Source organism: Scleropages formosus, chromosome 21 (assembly GCF_900964775.1).
Source record: "Scleropages formosus chromosome 21, fSclFor1.1, whole genome shotgun sequence".
In the NCBI taxonomy this organism is placed as follows: domain Eukaryota; kingdom Metazoa; phylum Chordata; class Actinopteri; order Osteoglossiformes; family Osteoglossidae; genus Scleropages; species Scleropages formosus.
In genome coordinates, this window is record NC_041826.1 from 5,547,449 (window position 1) to 5,570,112 (window position 22,664).

Here is a 22,664-nt window from a genome sequence, read left to right on the forward strand (position 1 = left end):
AGTCCTGCAGCAATTTCACAAAAGAGTAAAGCAAACGACACAAGGCTGCACAGGGACCCCTTCTGTTGTACCCTGGAGTGTAACAAACACCCACTGTTGTTCCTGAGCACGGTAAACTCTGAAGTACGGCGTACTGTGTAAGAGCCTTAAATACGCATGTGTAACGTGAAGCAAGGCAGCAACGGAGACACGGAGCCCCATCAGCCACATCTCGAACTTGAACGCGTAATACACGTACACGTGTCTCGAACCCCTGCCCTCCGGCCTGCACGCCATGTGGACACCGTATCAAAATGTGTGCGATGAGGGAGGGAGGGAGCAGAGTGTGTTCAAGGAGCTCACACTCCAGTAAAACAGATGCAGAGGGAAGCCTGGTGCCACACACACACACACAGTATGAGCGCTGTCTCCTGGCTCTCTTTCACGCAGGCTGTAGTGCTCTCAGCTGTAAAAAAAACTTGCGAAGGACTTCCAGAGAAATTCACACAATAAATAAAAGTCCTGTATCGTGGAGAGTTCTCCGGGGAAAAGGAGTGTGTTCGGTGAGTCTACCCACTCACGTGGCTTCGCTGCCTCCCTCAAAGACACGCACACGATCCCGACACGCCCCTCCCACGGCACGATGGTGCGCGCACAGGAAGGTCACTCGGGGCGTCTCGCGCTGTTCTTTTGGTGTAAAATAAAATAAATAAATCTGACCGGAAGAGCGTCGCTAGAAGCGGCGTCCCCCGTGTGGCCGAATGCCACGGGACGGCTCGCGCGCCGTGGGCCGCCCGGCGACGAGCTCCCGCCAGCTCCGACACACGCGCTCCTTGCGCCACCGGTACACCTCCATGACCTCTGACCTCCCACTCTGCCGGTGTGTGCGTGGCACTGTGGCGGCGGCACAATGTCATTTTGCACCGCTGAAGGCGAAGGGGGCGATGTACCGCAGTACCCTGACACGGTTTACGCCGTAGAAAGCATGCAACGTGTGAATGCTTGTCCGGGGCAGGGTTGTCCAGAGCGGTCTGGGGTCCGTCCTGGAAGCACAGGGAGTCGACAGGGTGCCGGTCCATCCGGAGGCATCGCGCACACATTCTCACACGCACATTAAGGACAGTGTATCGTTACCAGTTCCGCTGAAACGTGTCTTTTCCACCGTGGGAGGGAACTAGAGCACCCAGAGGAAACGTGCAGCATAAGTGAAGTATTTAACCACGCAAAGCGCTATGCTGATACGTTGACGCCACTAAAAACGGAAGCTCTTCATTAATCCCTGTACAGGGAGCCTTCGTCGTGTTCGACTGACACCCTCCTCCCTCGCTTGCCCCGTTGCTACGGTCCCCGACAAAGCCCGGCTCCGTCGCCGCGGCTAATAACTCTAGCGTGAGGAAGGTGTGCTGTCTTGGCGGGACATTTCCGGAACACCGATGTCTCGGCGCAGCAGGGAGCCCGGCTCCGGAGCATTCTCGGACGAGCGCTGGGATTTTCGGCAATTTCCTTCAGCGCTGAAGTCACAGCTCTGCTGGTGCCCGTTGCAAGCGCGCTCGGCCGCGCTCAGGAGTTGGGAGCTGCCGAGGAGACGGTGTACGGCGGGGGGGGTCAGCATTCCCGGTTAAGATGAGGGACGAGAGAGCGCGGGACGTGGGCTCTCAAGCTCATCGCGCTTCCCGCTTCGCACCTGGGAAGGATGACGAGGACTTCACGGTGACCTACAGTAAGAAAGGTGTGTTTAAAGTATAACTATACTCTCTGTACAACTCGAAAAAAGCAACATGAAAAGAAAAACTAGTTACAGAACGAGAATATCTTCAGAAACTGGGCAGCACCTGAGCTGCGCAGTCGGACACAGGTTCGACTGTGTGGAGTTTGTGCGTCCTCTCTGTGTTCACGTGGGTTTCCTCTACATCTTTGTTTCCCGGACACTCCAAACGGCCTTTCCGGTGCGTGAGGCTGGGGGTCTAGTGGCTAGGGCTGCAGCCTTTACACCCAAAACTCTTAGGTTTGAGCCTCGCCTCCAGCTGTAATACCCTTGAGCAAGGTACTCGCCTGCAAAATTCCTCCGGTAAAGAATGACCCAGCTGTGGGAATGAGTGAATAATGGTAAGCAGTTTAACACTGTAAGCTACTTCGGAGAAAGAAGACTCAGCTAAATGAATAAATGTGTGATACACTGCTCTAGCACTTTAAATAAAGACATCAGCTAAATACACATAATAACCATTGCACACTGCTTCGGAGAAAGCATCCGCTAAAGAAGCGAATGTAATATGCATAATTGCACTTAACATACAAACAGCACTTTGGTTGGTTGCTGGTATTCGAGAATTCAGCTTCTCCTAGGCAGTGCTTCTCTTTGCAGAATAGTGTCGCCGAAAGCCGTCGTACACGTTCGAGGGGCTCCGGCAACTTCACTGTAGTCTCTCGAAGATCCCTGTAAGGTGCACGCCTTAAACAGCTCAGTTACTCTTCTCGCGTAAGCACCCCTCCCCCCGAGCCCCGCCGCATTCCGACTGTACCCGACAGGCACCGCCCTGGGATGAGATGTGGGTTTGACGGTTTGCTGCAAATGTCACCTGCGTTTACGACACCCCCCACCCCGCTCCCCCCAGAGCGGAGCCAATTAGAAGAACAAACAGGACCTGTTTGCTCCAGGTCCCCTTTTCAGCACGGGCCACCTGGACCGGTGGCCTGGAGCTGCACCCGGCTACCCTTAACCCCCGAACCCACAGGAGTCCCTCCGGCTGCACGGCACCGTCCGTGGTGGGTACGGTGAGCAGCCCCCGACTGCTAGAGGAGCTCCGATCCCTCGTTCCTTTAGTTACTCAGTTTATTTATTATCGTTATTACAGCTGGAATGACAGCATTTCCCAAAAACGCCAGGAGAAGAGAGCATGGTATAGCTGGCAGAGTCTGAAAGGGTGTTCTTCAGGTAGAGTAAGGCTGTACTGCGGAATACCCGGTCATAGTTGGGACGGATGGGTGCGAACACCACCGCGCTCGCCGAAGTCAACTCGGCGAAGCCCATCGAGGCACCGCGGTAAAAACCGAGCTTTCGGATACTTCCTGTCATTCTGTTATGGGTTCCCCCTTAATGGGTGCGTTCTTGCGAAGGTGCATCTCCGCACACGCCTGCTGCAATGCTCCGCACGCCCGGACGTCCGCGCACGTCTCCGAGCAGCGCGCGCTCCTGTCGCCAGCGCCTCGGGGCACGACACGGGGGGAAGACGGACCCCTCGCCTGGCGGACCTGCCCGCGGACCTGTCGACACCCGCGTTGGGACGCACGCAGCTTGAGATCTGCAACGCATTAAACAAACTAAATGCTTCAAGCTGCTGCGAGCACACTAATGAGACCTTTGCAAAGGCCAATAACATCATTTCAAAAACACCTTGTCATGCGGATGACAGGAGAATCTTTTTTTCGAACCCTGCTGGAGACGCTAAGGACATGCAAATTGTTTCTCCTGTTGTTTACCATATGTCGTCACGGACATCGCGCCGCCACAGGGTCGAGATAACCGTCCAGTTTTCGCTCGATCCCCCGGAAACGCGAGAGTGACGATGGGCCCTGCGCTCAGGGAGGAGCGAAGGAGCGCGAACGCACGGAGACACATTTGTACAAATGTCCTCGCAGCTACAGGGGCTTTTCGTTTTCACCGGAGGGTTCGGAGCTGGAGGCGCAAATGAACAGGTAGCTTTTGCAAACAGGGGCTTTAGTGCGGACGTGTTTACCCGTCTGCTTCACCTTAGGATGTCACATACGCACCCCTTCCCGAGGGAGCGGGGTAAACAGCTCGTTTGTACTCAGCCGCTTGCGGAAAGACAAAGAAGACCCTTCCCGACCGGTGCTCAAATAGCAGAAGGGAATCGCGAGCCAAAACGGCCGTCATGCTTTGAGCTGAGCTGCGGCAGAGCTGGAGACCGACGCATCGGAGGCTCGTGCATCCGGCGGTGCCTGCGGTACATCTAGGAGAAGAACGCAGAATGGACAACGCCAGCACGTGCAGGCACTCCACTGCCGCTGCCCTTCTGTGCACTGAAGTATTACTGTCTTTCACACACACACACACCAGCGTGTCCACGTTGCACGAGGTAAATCCGGACCCTACCAACAACCCATCTCACAATCACACTCGCAAAGTTTGCCAGTTCTTGCGCAACAAATCCAAGCATATCACAATCATATTCAATTCTCTGTCACTTCTTCAAGGCTAAATCAAACTATTTCACAATCATATTCATATCCTTTGTCAGTTCCTCGACACTAAATCTTTTCGCGCACGCATATTGACAGCTGACTCCGATTTAAATAAGAGCACATGTGCTGCTGTCTTCTCCTTTGTCTTCCCTCCTTTCTGTCTGCTCCACGGTCTAAAAACAGCCATGAAGGTGTCTGGCCATTGATGCGTCAGCGCTCCGCAAAACAGATTTCGGGTTATTAGAGCTTCTCGTTGCACGTGGAGCTGATTTGGAGGTGTCAGCAAGATATGGAGAGCTATCGGCCCCGGGTGAGTTACTGCCCTGCTCATCTTTGATCTGACATGAGCCCTTGGACACGCAAGCGAGATCGGGGCTGCACTCATCCTGCCCCCTCAGACAAATGTGGAGGACGTTATACCTGGAGACACGCACTGGATTTCCAAAGACGGAAACCTTGGGGGCCATCTGTGTTCTGAGGGAAGGAAAGAAAACGATCATCGGTATGAAAGGGGAGAGCTGCTTGTAAGAGGGAACCTGACTGCTGAGAGCATTTTATACAATCTGCAAATCTGAAATTTCTCATTCACGGAAAATTGACCCACTTCTTTTGTGCGCACCTTGATGCTTGACACCTTTTCCATATTGAAAGGTTTGAGCACTTCCTCTGATATGCATGCAACAGTCATCACAGCCATCTTCTTCTCGACCTTCAGGCTGGAGGCTTCATGCAATGGAAAAGTGTGACTGGTCGGATCCATCTCTAGCCGTTGGTGTCACAGTGAGCAGTGAAGAGGATCGAAGCCCACGTGTCACACCCAGCAAAAAAAAAAACAAAACAACACCGGCCAATCTGTGATTGCCGAGCCCCCTTGCAGCAGATAGCAAGAGTGGAATGAATGCAATCTGACACTGCATTTGAACCCGGCACGGTCTGCAGCCATTGACTGATGCTCAGTGGTTAGACTTAGTGGTTTCCTCTATTGCAATCCTTTGGATCGTTTTAAAAGAACTTATTATATTAATGGTAAAACACACACGAAGACAAAGCATGGCTGTGAAATGTAAACTAACGGCACTCAGCAAGGAGGGCATTAACTGCTGAGCTCGGGGCACTGATAGCTGGGACGGGATGCCAGTTGGTCACAGGGCACCCCAAGCAGGACTTGAACCCCAGACCTGCCAGAGAGCAGGAGCTGGCCAAACCTGCTGCGCCACCATGCCCCCCCAGTGAAATACCGTACATGAAAATAGAAGGCTATCCAGTAGAAGGAACTCCAGCTCAGATGGACATCAAAAGAATCAACAGTGTGTAATTCAGCCCTAATAGGAGCTACCTGTCCACTGTGGAGAACATGACGTCACATATGAAGAGGTACAACTGTGACACAACATATGCGTACATCGGTTGGAGCCCTCTGCACAAAGTCCCAACCTTTTCGGGCGGTTTGAGAGTCCTTCATATCTTCATACTGCACGAGGGCCACTGACAGAGAAGTGCCTTCTGATTTTGCCAGCAATTATCATTTATTGGTTATTATTAATAGCTGACACCATTGTCCAAGGTACCTTATGTTAGGAAAGTTAAATTTTTAATCCCTTTCTACAGCAGGATATTCTTGCTGAAGTAATTCACGGTAAGTACCTTGTTCAAGGGTACTTCAGCAGGAGTGGGACTTGAACTGGTGACCATCAGAATGTAAAATATTTGCTCTAAACGCTGGGCTACCTGAGGGGTGTGGGGGCGCGGTGGGTTGGACTGGGTCCTGCTCTCCAGCGGGTCTGGGGTTCAAGTCCTGCTTGGGGTGCCTTGCGACAGACTGGCGTCCTGTCCTGGGTGTGTCCCCTCCACCTCCAGCCCCATGCCCTGTGTTGCCGGGTTAGGCTCCGGTTCCCTGTGACCCCTAATGGGACAAGCGGTTCAGACAGCGTGTGTGTGTGTGTGTGTGTGTGTGTGTGTGTGTGCGTGCGTGCTGGGCTACTTGCTGCTATCTTACACCACCTGATAGTTTATATTAAACAGTTTTGAGAAAGTGTTCATGTAGACATTTCTAATGAATTAAAATGACTAAGAAGTTGTGATTTGTGTGACCCGTAAGACATCCACAACAAGGGCAACAGATAGCGTAGTGGTTAGAGCATTGTAACCAAAGGACCTGGGTTCTAGTCCCACTTTCTGCTGTAGTGCCCTTGATCAAGGTACTCAGCCTGAACAGCTGCTGTAAATGCTACCCAGCCTGGTGTATAAGTGGGTGAATCACTGTAAGTAAGGGCACACAAAGCTATCAGTGGTGTAAATTGCCCTGGACAGAGCCATAAAAAAATTAATAAATAACAGTTCAACGCCTGCTATATTAATTTTAAGCTGCTCGAATGAGGATTTCTTCTTCAGACCTCACACATGCTGATGCGCGACAGGGCAGTGGAGAAAACAGCTGCACCGCTACGCTGTTATGTCAAACTCGTGTGTTTGCGCGAGCTCACAAAGCCTCCGCAGCCTCTTTTATTGCTCTCTTTAAACAAAGTTGCCCGCAGAGCAGCGCAGCGCAGCGCGAGGCTCTAAGCGCCAGCGGACGCGTCGCGGGGTCTCGCTGTAATTCTAAACGGCTCCGTCCCGGGGGCCAATGGGAGTCGTCCGCGGCCCCCCCTCCGCGCGCGCAGCTATTTAGCATCGGAAACTCGGATAAAGTTTCTGCAGAAATTAAGGGGGGGGGGGGGCTAAAAAAAAAAGAAAAAAAACTCGCTGAGCGGAGAAGTGCAGCCGAGCGCGCCGCTTTCCGGGCCACGGTGACAGACTGCGAGTGCTCCACGCGGGGCGAAGGACACGCGGACGCGCCCGGCCGCGCGGGGTGGCAGTACCTCTGAGGCATCGCGAAGGATACAGTTTGCGCGCACGGGCTCGCGCGCAGGACGGCGCCTTGTGTCCCGCCACAGACATGGAAGAGAGCTCGAGTTGCCCCGTGTCCCCGGTGGACAGCTCGGTCACCAGCGAGGAGGAGCTCGAGCGGCAGCAGCGGAGACCGGCCCGGAAAAGGGCCCACGGCAAGAGGGTGCCGGAGGAGTGCGGCCCCTGCGGCCCCGGGGCCCTGAAACGCGCCAGGAAGGCGAGTCCGAACCGCGCGCACTCGCTCGAGGAGCTGCAGAGCCAGCGCGTGCTGGCCAACGTGCGCGAGCGCCAGCGGACGCAGTCGCTGAACGAGGCGTTCGCGTCGTTGCGCAAGATCATCCCCACGCTGCCCTCGGACAAGCTGAGCAAGATCCAGACGCTCAAGCTGGCGTCGCGCTACATCGACTTCCTGTGCCAGGTGCTGCAGAGCGACGAGATGGACGGCAAGATGTCGAGCTGCAGCTACGTGGCGCACGAGAGGCTCAGCTACGCCTTCTCCGTGTGGAGGATGGAGGGCGCGTGGTCCATGTCCGCGAGCCACTAGCGCGCGTCGCCGTTCGGTTCGCTGATGCCCTGTTGGTAGGCAGCCCGCAGGCAGCACTCGGGACAGCGGGAGGGGAGGGGAGGGGACGGGCACGCGGTCCTGCTGGGCAAGAGAACACTGCGCACGCTCGGATATTATTATTATTATTATTACTCGAACCGTTATTATATAGATTTCGCCATAAAACATCGTCATAAACTTGTGAGTTTGTTATCATTAGTGTGTTTTACTCTAAAATAATGTTCAGTATTATACTGATGATAAAATAAGCACACCCATTGCTATCTTATAGTATCCCCAGTTTGAATTTGGGGGTAAAGGGAAAATAATCCATGATAATATAATATAATATAATATAATATAATATAATATAATATAATATAATAACTTGTTTATATATATATATATACGGCTCGTGGGCCGCGCTAAAGGAGCTAAGAAACACTGAGTGTTACAATAGTACAGTACGTGTCAGTTTCCCGCCCCATAACAGGGAGTAGCGGCGCGCGCCGGTGGCTCCACTCCTCGTGTCAGTGTAGTTCACTCGGGATACAACTTACTCTTCCACGTACATTTACACCACGACCCCTATAGGGTTAATACCGCTCAGTGATGATGTAGCCTAAATACAACAGCAGCAGAAAAACACTTCAAGAGTCTAATTAATACTGGCATTATGAACACTTTGTGTTTTAAAAAAAAATCGTCCTACACAAATACCTTTTAAAACAACAAGTTGCGATGGACGGAGACAGTATAAACTCCTAAACTGACTGATTATTTTTTTTCTAAACAAAATGAAAATTATATTTGACGTGATATTGTCGCTGTTTTGTTATCACTGAAATACACTAGTTTGTACACGTTGGAGACGGAAAAGCGGCCGAGTGAAAGACGGGTCAAGTGCGCCGCTGCCTCGCCTCGTGCGCCTGGGTGCAGTAAACGCGCGCGACTGTCCCTCGTGCACAGCACAGGTCAGGACGGCCCGGGACCGGAGCCCTTACTGTTTGTGTTTGGCCCGCGGTCCGAGGAGCTCCGCTGTTTCCACTTGACACGTCGTTAGCTCCGGAGAAACACGGGGCGACACGTGAACTGAATTATTGAGACGGAGCGAAAAAAAATAAGGCTTAAGCTACCCTTAAAGCAGGTAAATCATGGTAAAAAGTTGATTATGTAACATCTATTAATAAGGACAATAAAAATAATAATGAAATACGTCCCCGAAGTATTTGTCTAATAATATAAGTGATAATACAACTCCGAGAACACACACTGTTCGTACTACGTGTGCGCGCGCGAGACCAACAAGTGTCACGGTGACTTTTTGTAACAAGGCCCTGCTTGCGTACGAGTAATATAACACATCTGTGCGTTCAAGTTCTTTATAAAAGTGTTCGAGGTGTGGGTGAGCAGCGCAAGGAGAGGCTAAAAGCTGCAGAGGATACAAAAGGGCGCGAAAACGGCGGCGCCTCGACAGTCAGGAGCGCGAGGAAGAGGCACGTGCGAGCTCCGTGCACGGCGCTGCCCTCCGCTCCGATGCCCTGTGATGCTCGGCGCTCGTGACGCTCGGTGACGCTGTTCTTCCTCGGGCCGAGCAGTGCGATGCGGACCTGTTTGAGACCCGTCTCGAGGTGCGCCCCGGGAGCGCGCCGGCCGCTTAGTCATTGAGCAATTAAGGAAATGACCCTGAAATTATACAGCGCTTCAAATTATACGGCTCCCTGTCTTCACCGCTATTCATCTTTGGAATTTATTGGTGGAGCCGAAATATTAGTGTGAACCAATACATTAAATTAATTAACCGGAATCGCAGAATCAAAAATGTGACTTTTCCGTAAAATATAAAAAAGAATAATCATAATGTACAATGAATGAACTTTGAGTATTAATATTAATTTTGTGTGTGACCTGGCCCTGAGCAATATTGCAGTTGATGAGACCATTGAGCCACAGTCGAATATGAAAGTCATGTCGACTAAAAGTAGTTTCTGGATTATTTCTTGACTAGAACGTAATTTTAACGGGGATTTTCTGCATCTTTTAACTTCGAAATTATCGCAAAAATAATAATTCCTCAAACAGCAGCCTTTTTTTCGCAGAAATGATCTGATATTCTGCAGAAATAAAGAATGTCATCTTTATTCCCTGATGAACAGCTGACATGTGGAAAAACTGACAATTGAAGAAAACAACGGGAACTTTCGACGATATTCTCCGCGCGACCACTTTGGAACCCAGGGTTCACTGAAGATGATTTTTAAACATTGAGTAGAGACTCACAAAGTGAGACGTGTGTTTCTCCTGTTTTCGCAGACTGTTGACTAGAGAGCTGTGGACCCGGGTCTCGTGGAGGAAGCGGCGCAGCTCGAGGGGAAGCTCGAGGACAGTGTGTGGCTTACTGCCTTACCGCGATTTTACCGCACCTCGTGGAGGAAATCAGACAAGATGTGGACAAGCGCCCCTCCCTTGTCTCAGTCTTACACACACACACACACACACACACACACACACACTACACGACTCATCAGGAAATGTCTTTTCTGCAAAGTCTATATCGCATCTGTGTTTTGAAACAGAAATATATGTAAATGTTTATTTTGTACATATATTATGTAGGTGTTTAGCTTTTAAGAAGAGGGACAAATGCAATTTAGAAAGTATTTGAGTTGCGCGAGAAGGATTTTTACCGAATACAGTAATACTTTCCTATTCAGTTCAGTGTATATTTTTGCTAATTTATTAAAACAAATGTTTTTAAACAAACCGTTCAAATCATTGATTTATATATTGATGAGTATTAGCCCGCCTTTTCAATCAATGTCTTCCTGCTCCTCTGTGCTGTTGTACAGCGAGGAGACCCTGTAAATATAAATACTGTACCCTCCTCTGCCCTACTCTGCTGTACCGTGCTGTACCGTGCTGTACCGTGCTGTACCGCGCCCTTTCACTGGTTGCTATTGGAGACGACGCCACCGGCCGCGCGCCTGTGAACCTGCTCGCGGTTTGCGTGGCAGATTTCGCCATGAATGCTGTGTACCAAGATTGTGTGAAACTTCAACTCCTCAATTAAAGAGAAAATGAAAAAAGAAACGCTCGTTCTATTTCGCAGAAGGCTGTCAGGCACCACAAGGGAAGGGACACGTACACAGTTGGGAGAGAAATAAATTCCCAGCCGCCTTTTTTTTCTCATTGTGTCCAGTATGGATGTATAATGTAGTTATGAAACCTCGAAAGGAGGGATTTTGTCTAGTGATGGTAAAAGAAGTGAGGCACAGTGGTGGACAGGAAGGTGGACTGGAGGTGGACTGGAGATGGACAGGAAGGTGGACAGGGAGGTGGACAGGACGGAGTCCCCCACGCTGGAAGAGCAGACCGAGCGCAGTGTCGCTGCAAACGGCGCACTCTTTTCCCATGTCTGTGCACTGCAGGAGCACTTTGGTCGCCGTAAAAAGTGGTCAGTTTGCAGCCCTTATCAGTCATGCGTTTTTGTGGCCACTGCTGATTTGAAAAAGATAATATTTGCAAACTAAAAATAAAACTGTTAGTCATTAGAGGCAGGAGGACGGTATCCCCTCTGCGGTCATCCCTAACCGTCCTCCAGTCTCATGTGGTACAAAACTGCAAAGTAACTTCATTGCAGGAATGCCCAGAGTTTGAAATATACATTTATATTTTATGATGCTATCATGATTATGAGGCTGTAAGAAATATAAGCAGTAATGCAAGAGGCAGGAACAGGGGGCGCGGATGCGGGTCAACTTTAATGAAGACACATGTATGGTCCTTATTGCTCCAAGAGGTGAGGTTTGTTGGCAGGAGGACCTCTGGAATTCAGGAGGAAACACCTGCATCCAAGATTTACAGGACTGCGATATCCCGCGTGTTCCGAGAGCCATGGCGGACCGTGGTACACGGCGGTTCGGCCCGTTTTCTCGGCTCTTGTTCCCCTCCCTGGGAGCTCCAGACAGGTCAGCCCGTCTGGACGCTGGAGGACATCTTCTTCCTCCTCCTTCACCGCCTTCTCATTTATCACATACACTCCCCGCTCTGTGGTCACACTCATCGGGGTGCCAAACGGTGTCCAAGTGTCCGAAAGAGTGCTGCGGCCCATCCAACAGTCAGCGGGATGTTCCACATTTTCAAAAGGAGCAGCAAAACGCTGAGAAACGGGGGATGTCTGATCTACGTTCTTTGCCGTTTTTAATGTTAAACCTGTTTTGCCCAAACTCCCCCGTTTGTGCGCCAGTCAGAGGTTTATCATCGAAAACTCCGATTTCGGCGCATGTATTTCTAAAAAGACAATAAAAGGCAGGATGAATGAATTAAATGCCCAGGTCTGCAAAACAAAATCAAAGTTAAATGAATTATTTATAAGAGCAGCTAGAGGCTTCCAGAGTCTATGAATTAATGACTAATACTAATAATGGCTGTATTAATGCGCATCCCGCTGAGATCCACATCTTCGCTTGGAGTCACGCTGGGTGTCGAGAGTGGCTCATTACTGCAGCGATCGCAGCACCGATGCTGAACCCCGGCTGTCCAACTGCCCCCGACGGCCTGGGGGGCGGGGGGGGGGGGGGGGCACTTCTTCAACAGCCCCGCAGGGGGCACAGATGTTTCCCGTAAAAAAAGACGGAAAAAGCTACAAAAATTTAATTTGCAATAAAGCGGATAAAGCAAAGTTTTATGCTGCGTGCACCTCAAAATAAATGTTCACGTTTGCTCCGTTTTCTTTAATGCTGAGGTTGCTTACTGCTGGAGTAGAATAAATCTAACATTTCTAAAACAACTTTTTTAAATCACCCAAACTGTAAGTCGGCAGCAGGGTGGCTTTTACGCAGCAGAGCAGGAACGAGATGTAAAGCAGGTCACCTACATCGCAGGCATGTGGTGAGAGCGACGCACTGGGGCGAAGGGTCCCTTTCCCTTCCTACGGCTGCGACCGGTACCTCTTTTCAGGAGCCTTGCAAGCAGAGCCAACTGTGAACAGACCATTCTGCATGTGTGACAGCGAGGTGGCCAAGATCTCCCACCTCCTCCTCAAATGAACCTCATGGCGAGGAGACATCAGACACAGTTACTGCACCAGAGCTCTTCACCGCTGGAGGAGTGCACCTCCAGACATGTGGAAAGCACACAAGAGCCCAAGTGCAGCACCTGAGTTACAACATCCATGCAGACACTGAGTACCAGCATGGTAACACTACTTGCTGAATACTGATTTTGCAGTACTGCACCACTATTACATGGCATCACTCAGGGTTTTTGCTCAGTGTAACTTATATTTACATTTATTCATTCACATGACACCTTACTCCAAAGGAGCTTAGGATTACTTATGCATTTACAGAGCTGGGTAATTTTACTGGAGCCATTCAGAGTAAGCACCTTGCTCAAGGGTGCTAAGCTAGAGGTGGGATTCAAACCTGCAACCAAAAGCTGCAGCTCTAACCACTACGCTACCAGCTGCTCCATAAACATGTTTACGAATGTTTATAAAGCGAGTAAACGTACAGGTTAGTTGAGCTACAACATCCACCGGAACACTTCAGGTGAGGTTCCTCAAGGTACTATAGCACAGGGTCTCTGGGGGCTTGAACCAACAGCCTTAAGGCGATAAGTCTGTACCCCGAACCACAACCCGAATGGTTGCCTTGATGAGTCCAGCGTCCGGGCTTGCGTATATCAGCAGTGATTCTACGCAAAAAAGTCAGTGTACAAAACACGGTAAGGTTTCGGCGGCGGACACTGAGCACGGGATTGTAGTGTCGCATGAGGACAGCGATACAGATTGTGCACCTCGCTCACTGGTTACATATCCGCGCACACACACACACATTTTCTGAACCGCTTGTCCCATACAGGGTCGCAGGGAACCGGAGCCGAACCCGGTAACACAGGGCGTAAGGCCGGAGGGGGAGGGGACACACCCAGGACGGGACGCCAGTCCGTCACAAGGCACCCCAAGCAGGACTCAAATGCCAGTCCGTCACAAGGCACCCCAAGCGGGACTCGAACCCTAGACCCACCGGAGAGCAGGACCCGGTCCAACCCCATATCCGCACATTTGCCTGCAAACGCATTTGCGAAAAAATCAAACATCAGTCGCATTTAAAAATAAAACATCAATAGCATTACTGGGAAACTGTTTATGCTGAGTCTCATTAGCCTTCGCTTGGACAAAATTAGGCACAAATACTTTTTCCCCCGTTTTTTTCCACTCCTCGCTCTTCGGAGCAGGTGCCCAATATGGTCGCGGCCGCAGCGTTTAGGAAAGACATGCAGAATCACTTAGGAGGGCCGTCGGAACACCGCGCAGGGTTTCGGCGACGCTTCAAAACAGCGCCGGTCGCTCCGTTTCGAGGCCTTCGGGCGCGCGTGATTTTCGCGTCCCGGTTCCAGCCGCGTTCTGGTTCTCAGCTAAACGCTCGATGCTTTGATCTTACGCGAAAATATGGCGCTGGTGCGCCGGCCAGGGATTAATCCACTAATGGAGTTTGAAGCTTTTGGCGACGGACGGAACAGGATGGGGTCCGGGCCAGAGCTGAAGGACACCGCTCTGAGACAGATGTTTGGCCATCGCGAGCTACCTCAATGTGCGCACCATCGCCGTTTATTGTATCCACGTTTCTGAAGAGCTGCTCAGAGGAAACCATTTGCGCTCCTTGTTCCCAGCAGCCTCTCCGCTCCCTTTTCTCACACCAGGTGCGATTGCTGTCGGTGCCCAGAAGTCAAGCTGGGGGTAACGCCGGGGTCTTTGCGTCCCTTGCGCTGGCGCCTGGTCCTTGTTTCGGGACGCAAGCGCACAACCTCCGAGGCTCCAACCGCCTCCGCGCTCTGGAGCCGGACCGCGTCAAGACTGGACCAGCGAGGAGCCGGAAACGGCGTCCCGACCGGCTGGGAAGCGCACGCGTACCGGGGTCCTCGCGCATCCATCCGTTGCTTCTGGCACCGCGTGGGCTGGACCGGGCCCTTGGGGGCCCTGGCGGTGGGTCCTGACTTCGCCACATGAGCAACAAGGAGTGAAATTTCTTCCTGTGTTGGAAACTCTCATCCCAGGGAGATTTCCGAAACTCCGAGGAAAGGTTCCGCTGGGCGCTGGGCAGGAGAAGGTGTGAAGAACCTTATAGTCAGTTCGCTTTTGCTGTTCGCAGGATCTCAGGCGCGTTCGGTCCAAAAGGGTCGAAAAGAGGGCTACACACCAGCGGAGTCGTGTAACCTGACACGATGCATTTCAAATCCTTCTAACCCGAAACGATGCGATCGACGGGGGAGCCGAAGACAGAAACCTTCTTAAGAAACGTCCCCTAATCCCGGAATTATGGTTTCAAACGCAATTTCGAAATCTTACTCCATTAAATTTAATTCGCAATCCTTTTCTCTCGTTGTCCTTATTTTTTCTGCTTTTTAAATGTCTTTCCCTTCCTTCGTTGGCCCTACAGTTTTTGCAGACCCAGGGACCGTGCCTCCAGAGTTCAGTGGGAAATCCGGCAGCGCCGACACCGATAGCGATGGTAAAGGTGGCCGTAAAAGCTGATGGAGGATCAGTTTTACCATAAAATGGTTATTTAATGAGAATCAGTGTTTCTCATGTGACATAATAGGAGTGTCACGACCAATTCCATATGTTGCTTTAGAGGAGATCGTGCGTGTAGCAGAAACACACAAGTAGTGAAGGTGTAAGAAATAAGTGATGCCCAAGTTTCACTGGTTAAACCACGCAGGTAAGTAGAATCAGGAGTATAAATCATAGTCATTTATCCTTTTCATAGGTTTATTGTACTACAGGTGATCCCCAACTTTGCCGACAATGCATTTAATACACCTAATGCACACCTCTGCTGCCTATCGTGAGAGAGCATTGCACCACGTATCGCTTTGACTGGGAAAAAAAAATCTAAATTCAAAATTCGAAGTACGGTTTCTGCTGACCGTCTATCGCCAACTCACCACGGTAAAGTCGAAAAAATCGCACGTCGAAGCGTCGTAAATCGGGGACCACCTGTATTTCGTACAAGAATATCGACTATCCCGACATACTTTTAAGCAGCACGGTACTCGCAGCACCCAGCGCCTGTGGTGTAACAGCTCGCGAGACATGGGAAACCATCACCAGTTTTACTCCTACTGCCTCCGGTCTGACTGAACGGGGCTTGAAATTTCTGTTATTTACATTATCCATTTAGCGGGGTCACGCCGGGTCGCGGGGGAGTTACACGCCAATAAGAAGCAGTAGCTTGTGCTTTTTCTTCCCACTTTCGCTGCTTCAAAATCCACTCCGTGTCTTTCCGCCTCTCCGACATTTCAGCGTAGCGTCGTTTTATCCACGTCACCCGCTTGCACGGCGAGATATGTTGGCGCAGCAGTTTGACGCAGGTAGGTCCCCGTGTCCCGGACGCCACCTCGGACATTGACTTTCTGGGACAGCGGTGCGGCTCCGCGGCGATCGGGCGGCCTGTCGGGACGCGAACGACAGCTCCTTAGCGGGCGTCGCCGAGGGCCGCGCTGAGCCTTCCCAGTGAGGGCGCCCTCTAGTGGCGGGTGGTGGAAATCGAAACCTGCAATGAGCACAGCAGCCCGTGACACACGAGTCCAAGCGCCATGCGTGACTGTCAAAAGGCGGCAGGCGTCGTGTTTGTTTCTGAAACTTGTTCGTATTGCTGGCTTCCGGAGATGGATGACTGCACATATATATTCCATCTCACTTTCAAACACTGCTAAACGCTAGCGTGGATTACAAAACCGCATAACTAACGTTGCACAAATGAAGTGTTGATGTCGGTGAGCGGAAACAATAAAGCGGAAAGGATCCTTGTCCTCGTACAAAGTAAATGCAAAATTAGGTAATGATCTACGATTGCGGAGCATTAGAAATTGCTCCCTTTGTTTGAAATTGGGACAAATAAATTGTTTGGAGGCAACTTTCTGCTCAGTAATGACAATAACAACGGCGGTAATACAGTAATAACCTTTAAATGCACAATTTGAAATATTTTCTGCAGGATCATCATTACGGCTGTTATTAAAGCAAATAGTCACTTTGGGGAACACCGGGCCCGAACGTATGGAGTAATGCGTTCCTCATGCGGAGCGTTCGGGCGAGAGCGCTCACGTGTCCTTCGCAAGGTTATCCCGGCCGACGGGAATTGCCGCGCAGCTCATGTGGAGCGGAGCTAAAATTAAAAAGGCTCCGTGGGGGTAAACCAATTCCACTTTCTTTCCCCTTTTTTGATCTCCCGTTCAGGAAGGTGATAGGTCCCGTGTATAATTCCGAAGAAATGGAACGGGCAAAACTGGCCGGGTGTCGTTTTACATGCCGCTTACGTTGTGTGTGTGTGTGTGTGTACGAAAATTCCCGAGGAAAATGTGGCTCTGGATGTGGGCGACAAGAGTATATTTGTCGGTGAGGCACCCTCCCCCTCCGTGTAGGGGGTCAAACTAAACGGATGGCTAGGAAAGCGAACGCGGAGCAGCCGTAGGACCTGCGAACCCTGTGTCGAGCCGGGCGAGACGCCCACAGCACCACATTCGCTACCACCGGCACAGGGGCGCCGGTAACGGCGGAGCGTGAGAGGTTTGCGCCCATTCGTTCCGCCTGCCACCCAGTCGCAGACCCTTCCCGACAGGCCCACAGGGAGCGAAGGATTTAAAAGGCAGCGGTTGTGAAGAAGGGCCATTTGGACGCGCGTAGCCGCGACCATAAATACATGGCCGTCAAGTTACTGCTTGTGTCACATATCTCTAGCTCTCTGAAAGGGGTCTGTAATTTAAGCCTGGGCACACAGTGGTCGCTTTCCACGAATACGCAGCACTGCAATTAAAACTGGGAATGAGCAGCAAGAGCTGGGGACCAGGCGTCTGGTGAGCGGGGGGGGGAGGACGGGGACGGTAATGACAGGCCAGGCCTTGGTTGGAGGATGAGCAGGGAGCCCAGGCGACTGAGGCCACGGACGAGAAACGTCATTGCAGGCCGCAAAATAGCTGGGGCTTTTCCGGGCCCATTCTTCCTGCTCCCACCGCGTTTTACCGCGGGCAAGCGATGCTCCTCGGGAACGCCATGTCAGAGGCTAGCGATATAAATCAGGCTTGGGGGGCCTGCCCTCGCCGTCGACCTCGGCCTCAAGCCTCCGCCCCCGGTCACAAAGGTCATCGGGGTTCCGCATCGGCCGAACCAACGCACCGTTGACTGGTCTTCGTCTCCTTCGCAAAGACAGCGTCGGAGATCTCGCCTCCAGGAAACGCGTCGACCAAAGGTGCGGTTTATGAATATCAGACCGTATGTGCAGAGCCACTTCGTGTAACTTTTCCGTTGAAGACAAAGCAGGAGTGTCAAGCGGAAGCTCTTGCATGGTCTCATGACCTGGTTTATTATACAGGTCACACATAAGCATGGATTTGTTTATGGTTCAAACCCCACGGACATCGGTCTTTTTAGAGCTTCTACATCAGCATACAGTTTGTTTTGACACCCGACCTTCTCTCGGTCTTGGCTGCTATCTGTCGTGCCGCTCCATGCGGAGACCACAGGATCTACAGACCATGGACACACCCGGCAGACCATAGGGTGGTGAAGAACTGGCCTCAAACCGCAGGCCGATCAACTCCCCGCGAGGGCTCTCTGGCTCACATACACAACACATAGTACACATCCACCACTGTGTCTTCGTACATTTTTCCTTCGCCCATGTCCAGCATTGTCTCATTGAACCCTTTGCTCAAGTCAAGCATTGCGCCTTTGTGCTCTTCGCCCAGTCTTCCATTATCGCCATACCCTTCAGCCCATACCCACAGGTGTCCCCTTACCACCTACCACCACCAATGTCAACAAGCGACCCAAACAAAGCATCTGCCGGGGCCCTCAGGAGGCGCGAGGTCGTGTGCCACAGCTCAGGCCTCTGACTGGGCGATGCCTTTTACCCCCCTGCTCAGCCAAGCTACCAAGTCACATTCAGCAAGCAACACATGTGCAGAGAGAGAAAAGACAGAACTCGCACATCTGCGATCAGCAAACTCAGAATATGCTACAAAAATGAACTGCTTACTCTTCCAACAGATTACATTTCTTTTTTTTAAAAAAAAAAGAAAAAAAAAAAAAAGAAAAGTAAAGACACATCAATGGGGGTAATGTTCACGTTGACGTGACCAAAACCTTTCAGCCACGTGTCGTACGCGCTCAGCTGGCCGGGGACAGCAAGGCTGCGGTGCCGGTGGCAGTCTCGGGACGTACTGGAGGATGCATTAAAGTGAGCACACACACAACACGTGCGCTCACTGTCGAGTGGGTGAGGACAACACCGGGCACACGGAGAGGAATCTCGCATTGCGTTCAGGCAAGGAGAGAACTTGAACGACTTATTTCATCTGGTATTTGAGCATAACCAGCTTGGTTTCTTATGGATCATCCAACATTAACCAGGACATACTGCAATGCAAAAAAGCTAATACAAACGTAACTTTTAAGCGAAGTGTTTATTGTGAATTACAAAGTCGTCTGGCCGTCGGATGACAACAGGGGCTTTGTAAGTATTTTAAAAAAAATGAAAAAGAGGAAGAGAAAACATGCTGTTAAGTGAAACAACTTTTATTTACACCACGAGATTTAACAGCTTTTAATGCGGTTTAAAAAAAAAAAAAAAAAAAGTAGTACTTGGACATCTCACAATTGTCTTGAAGTGGAGTTGTCAAAAAGACATTGGCTATTAGAGATTATAAAAAAAAATGCAAAAAATTGAACTGCTTGTCCGTCAAGGAAACAAAAGGACCAACAGAAAATAACCATGTAAAATCAAGGTAAAACAATGGCTTCTACAATATATAGCCAGCACAACGGAACCTGGAGCCATCAACACAAGAGTTCGTAGTGAACCAACACGTATAAATAAGGTGAGATGAGGCAACGGGGGCAGGCTACTGTAGAATGGAGAGCGTGAAGGCAAATGGGAGGATATGGGTCGGTGATTGAGCTTTTTGGAGAAAACGAGTGACTTCTAGGTTCTGCTCTGCGCCGTGAGCAGGAGATGCAAATCCACGGCACAGCGTTTCGGAATCACACAAACGTGAAGTATCAGCAGCGGGGAAAGTTCTCGCTTTCCAAACAAAAGGGGGAAAAAAACATGCTGGTCATGTGTTTTCAGCGACTTAAGATGCGCAAAGTGCAACCGTAACAATTTTAATAAATGATGCAGGAGGCAAATGTTGCTGTAAATGTGCGGTTAAAGGAGAACCAATGTGCAGGCAAGGCAGTGTTTATGTCCATGGATCGAACGTTTGTACGCAAGCTGCGGCTTGTCAGAAAGATAAATAAAAGGTTACCAGTGATGGTTCCCACAAATCAAACCAAGACATGTTTGTTTTCAAAAAAGGTGATATTTTATAATTGGTGTCAAAGACAAACGTCAGAGGTCCCAATAAAAGTTCTGCTCTGTAACAATGAAAAACAAAACAAGAAAATTTTACATTTTAAAACCTAGAATTGTTCTTAAACCACAGTGGTCACAGATATTACTGGCTGAAGTGGGTTAGACAACCTGATGATGACAGATCTGTCAAACATCTGCAAACAGCCCTTTGTAGACTCCAGATGTTCTGTGTACAATTTCCACCCCCCACCCGACCCCAAAAACATCCACAGAAAAGAAAACACAGGCAGCCTAACAGGTTCTGTAGTTTGTGTAGTTTACCTAAAACATTTTTCTACATAAATACAATAAAATCTATTGTCTGTATGTCACAAGTGCTAGATAAAGGTTTTGTAAAATATTCAAATGTTTTAAGTAGTTTTTCTTTCTTTACAAGTAAAAAGCACATATGTTGTATTTTCGAAGACACAAACAGCTTCTTGCTTTCTTCCTCTTCCAACAGAAATAATGGAAATCAAAGAGTCCCATCGCCGCTCTGACCGATGCTATAAAACAGGCCAGTCATCCAGTGCTCTTCTCTTGTGCAAATACAGTATGTTAGAAAGGACAGACAGGCATGCCAGCACACAAGCCATGCAAGCTACAGAGGTGGCGGACCGAAACATCAGAGCGAACCAAGGCCTTCAAATAAACAACAACCATAAGGCCTTGGGTCAGGGCAAAAAGGAATGGTAAATGTCAAAGTGGATGTTGTTTCAAAAAATAAAAAAAACAAATCAGAACAGTGGAATGTTTCCTTTATCACATTTGAAGACTGGAGGAAAAAAAATATTAACCAACAAACTCTCTGTTTAACAACCAGAGAGACAGAACCATAAAAAAAAAAAAAAAAAAAACACTCCAATAAACGAACTGTCTTTTCTAAGACTTCAGAATGTTCTGGAAAAGCTCTTGTTAACTGGCTGGCAAGGGGCAGGCAAGGTGTAAGGTATCAGCTTGATGGAGGTCCTAGCTACCAAATAATGTTCTCCATATGTTGGTATACCGTGGTATCTTCCTGCTAACCTCAGCAGAGCAGTGCAGCCTGCGAAAAGGCTCAGCGCTAACTCGGGATCCGGGTAGGAAGATACTGTAAACACCGCGACAGGACACCTGCTGTAAAGCACGCATGAAGACCACCTTGTCCATCACTCTCTCTTCAGGAGAGGCCAGCTGGAAAATAAATGGAGCAAAAACGATATGACTGATTCTCTTGTGATTTTACATGACCCCTAGAGTTTATTAAAAAAAAAAAAAAAAACAAACAAAAAAATTCATTGCAATTGACAACGAGGAGGAAGATAGTGATGTACCTGAACCTTCCACAGTATATGTAACAGCAGGCTACAACCCAGGACCTCTAAGTGTGAGAAAACAGGAGAAACATCAGTGCATTCTTCCCAGTGATCAGCAGTAAGCCCCAGGTGACGGGCGGGTATATAGCTAAGAGCCACGCTGTGCTCCCAGGTGAGCTCGCTCGACACAGCCTGCATCCCCCGACCTACAGAGCTGGCCTCCCTTAAGCGCCCTCGGACCCAGCCTACACTGGCCAATTCTCAGAGCCTCAGCCTCCATCCGTAGCCATCCGCAAGCCTTCAAGGGCTACGGAGATGTGGGAGGCAAGGGCGAAGGTTAAGCTCGGTGGGCAATCAGCACTCCGGCAAACAAGGCACAGGCTACGTATTCAATGCATCCATCCAACAAGGGGACTCCAGACTGGCATGTACGGCAAACTGGGCTGCGCCAAGCCAATTCAACTGACCGACAAAGTCTTAAAGCAATCCACAAGTAAAAAAGGAAATTAAATGGCATTTTTTGATATCAGTCATCCCTCCTTCGGCCGGAGAGTTCGAAAGGAGGGGGGAAAAAAGAGTCAGCGGCTGATATTCTGCTTTGACCAAACGTCAGCAAACATGCTCCTATACCATGCTAAATGAACCCTTGTCTCCTGACATCTGCTACAGCAGTCAGAAAAAGGGGGGTCATTCTGTAACTCTGAATATGCCGCGGTTGGGAGAAGGCAAACAGACGCAGCTGGACGCAGGAAAGATTAAAAAGGGAATTTCTGGAGCTGTAAGGGATACGGGATGAAAGAGACCGGGACGAAATGCAGAGGATGGGAGCTCTCGAGCACCACATGCTGCGTGCTTCTCGACAGAGCCATGGTGCTCTACACGTCTCCCCTCGCGCAGGAAAACCGAGGTGCTGACGCCGCCCTCCTATTCGCACGCTCGTCCGCAAGCCCTCCTCATCTCCAAACAAACCCCAGATGATCCTGCCGTCCGCAGCCGGGCTGGAGAGCGATGCCGCCGCCCGTGGGCCGGAACAGCGACAGTGGGTACGGAGCGTCTGCTGGGGAGAAACCTCCAATGGACACGCGCAATGCTACTGTACGTTCTTTCTGTGTGGCAGCGCTGAACAGTGCAGTCAGATAGCAGAACAGGGCGTGCCCAGCCAAGCTTGAGATACATGGGTATATCTCCTTGCAATACTTTTTTTTTATAAACAAGATTGCATAATATATTTATATATTTATCTATATATATTTATATATATTTAGATTTTTTTCATATAGAAATCTACTATGAACAGAACAGATAGTAAATACACAATTGGTGGAATCATCATACAAAGTAGAAACACCCAATCCTACA

General features: G+C 50.1%; 1 protein-coding gene across 1 annotated transcript; it reads left to right on the forward strand.

Moving 5' to 3' along the window:
• The first annotated feature begins 6,869 nt into the window (after nt 1-6,869).
• LOC108924231 (twist-related protein 2-like) lies at nt 6,870-10,670 on the forward strand. Its single transcript, XM_029247392.1, has 2 exons — nt 6,870-7,647; nt 9,926-10,670. Exon 1 carries the CDS (start codon nt 7,118-7,120, stop codon nt 7,610-7,612), a length of 495 nt encoding a protein of 164 aa, XP_029103225.1. The 5' UTR covers nt 6,870-7,117; the 3' UTR covers nt 7,613-7,647; nt 9,926-10,670.
• Nucleotides 10,671-22,664: the final 11,994 nt, after the last annotated feature.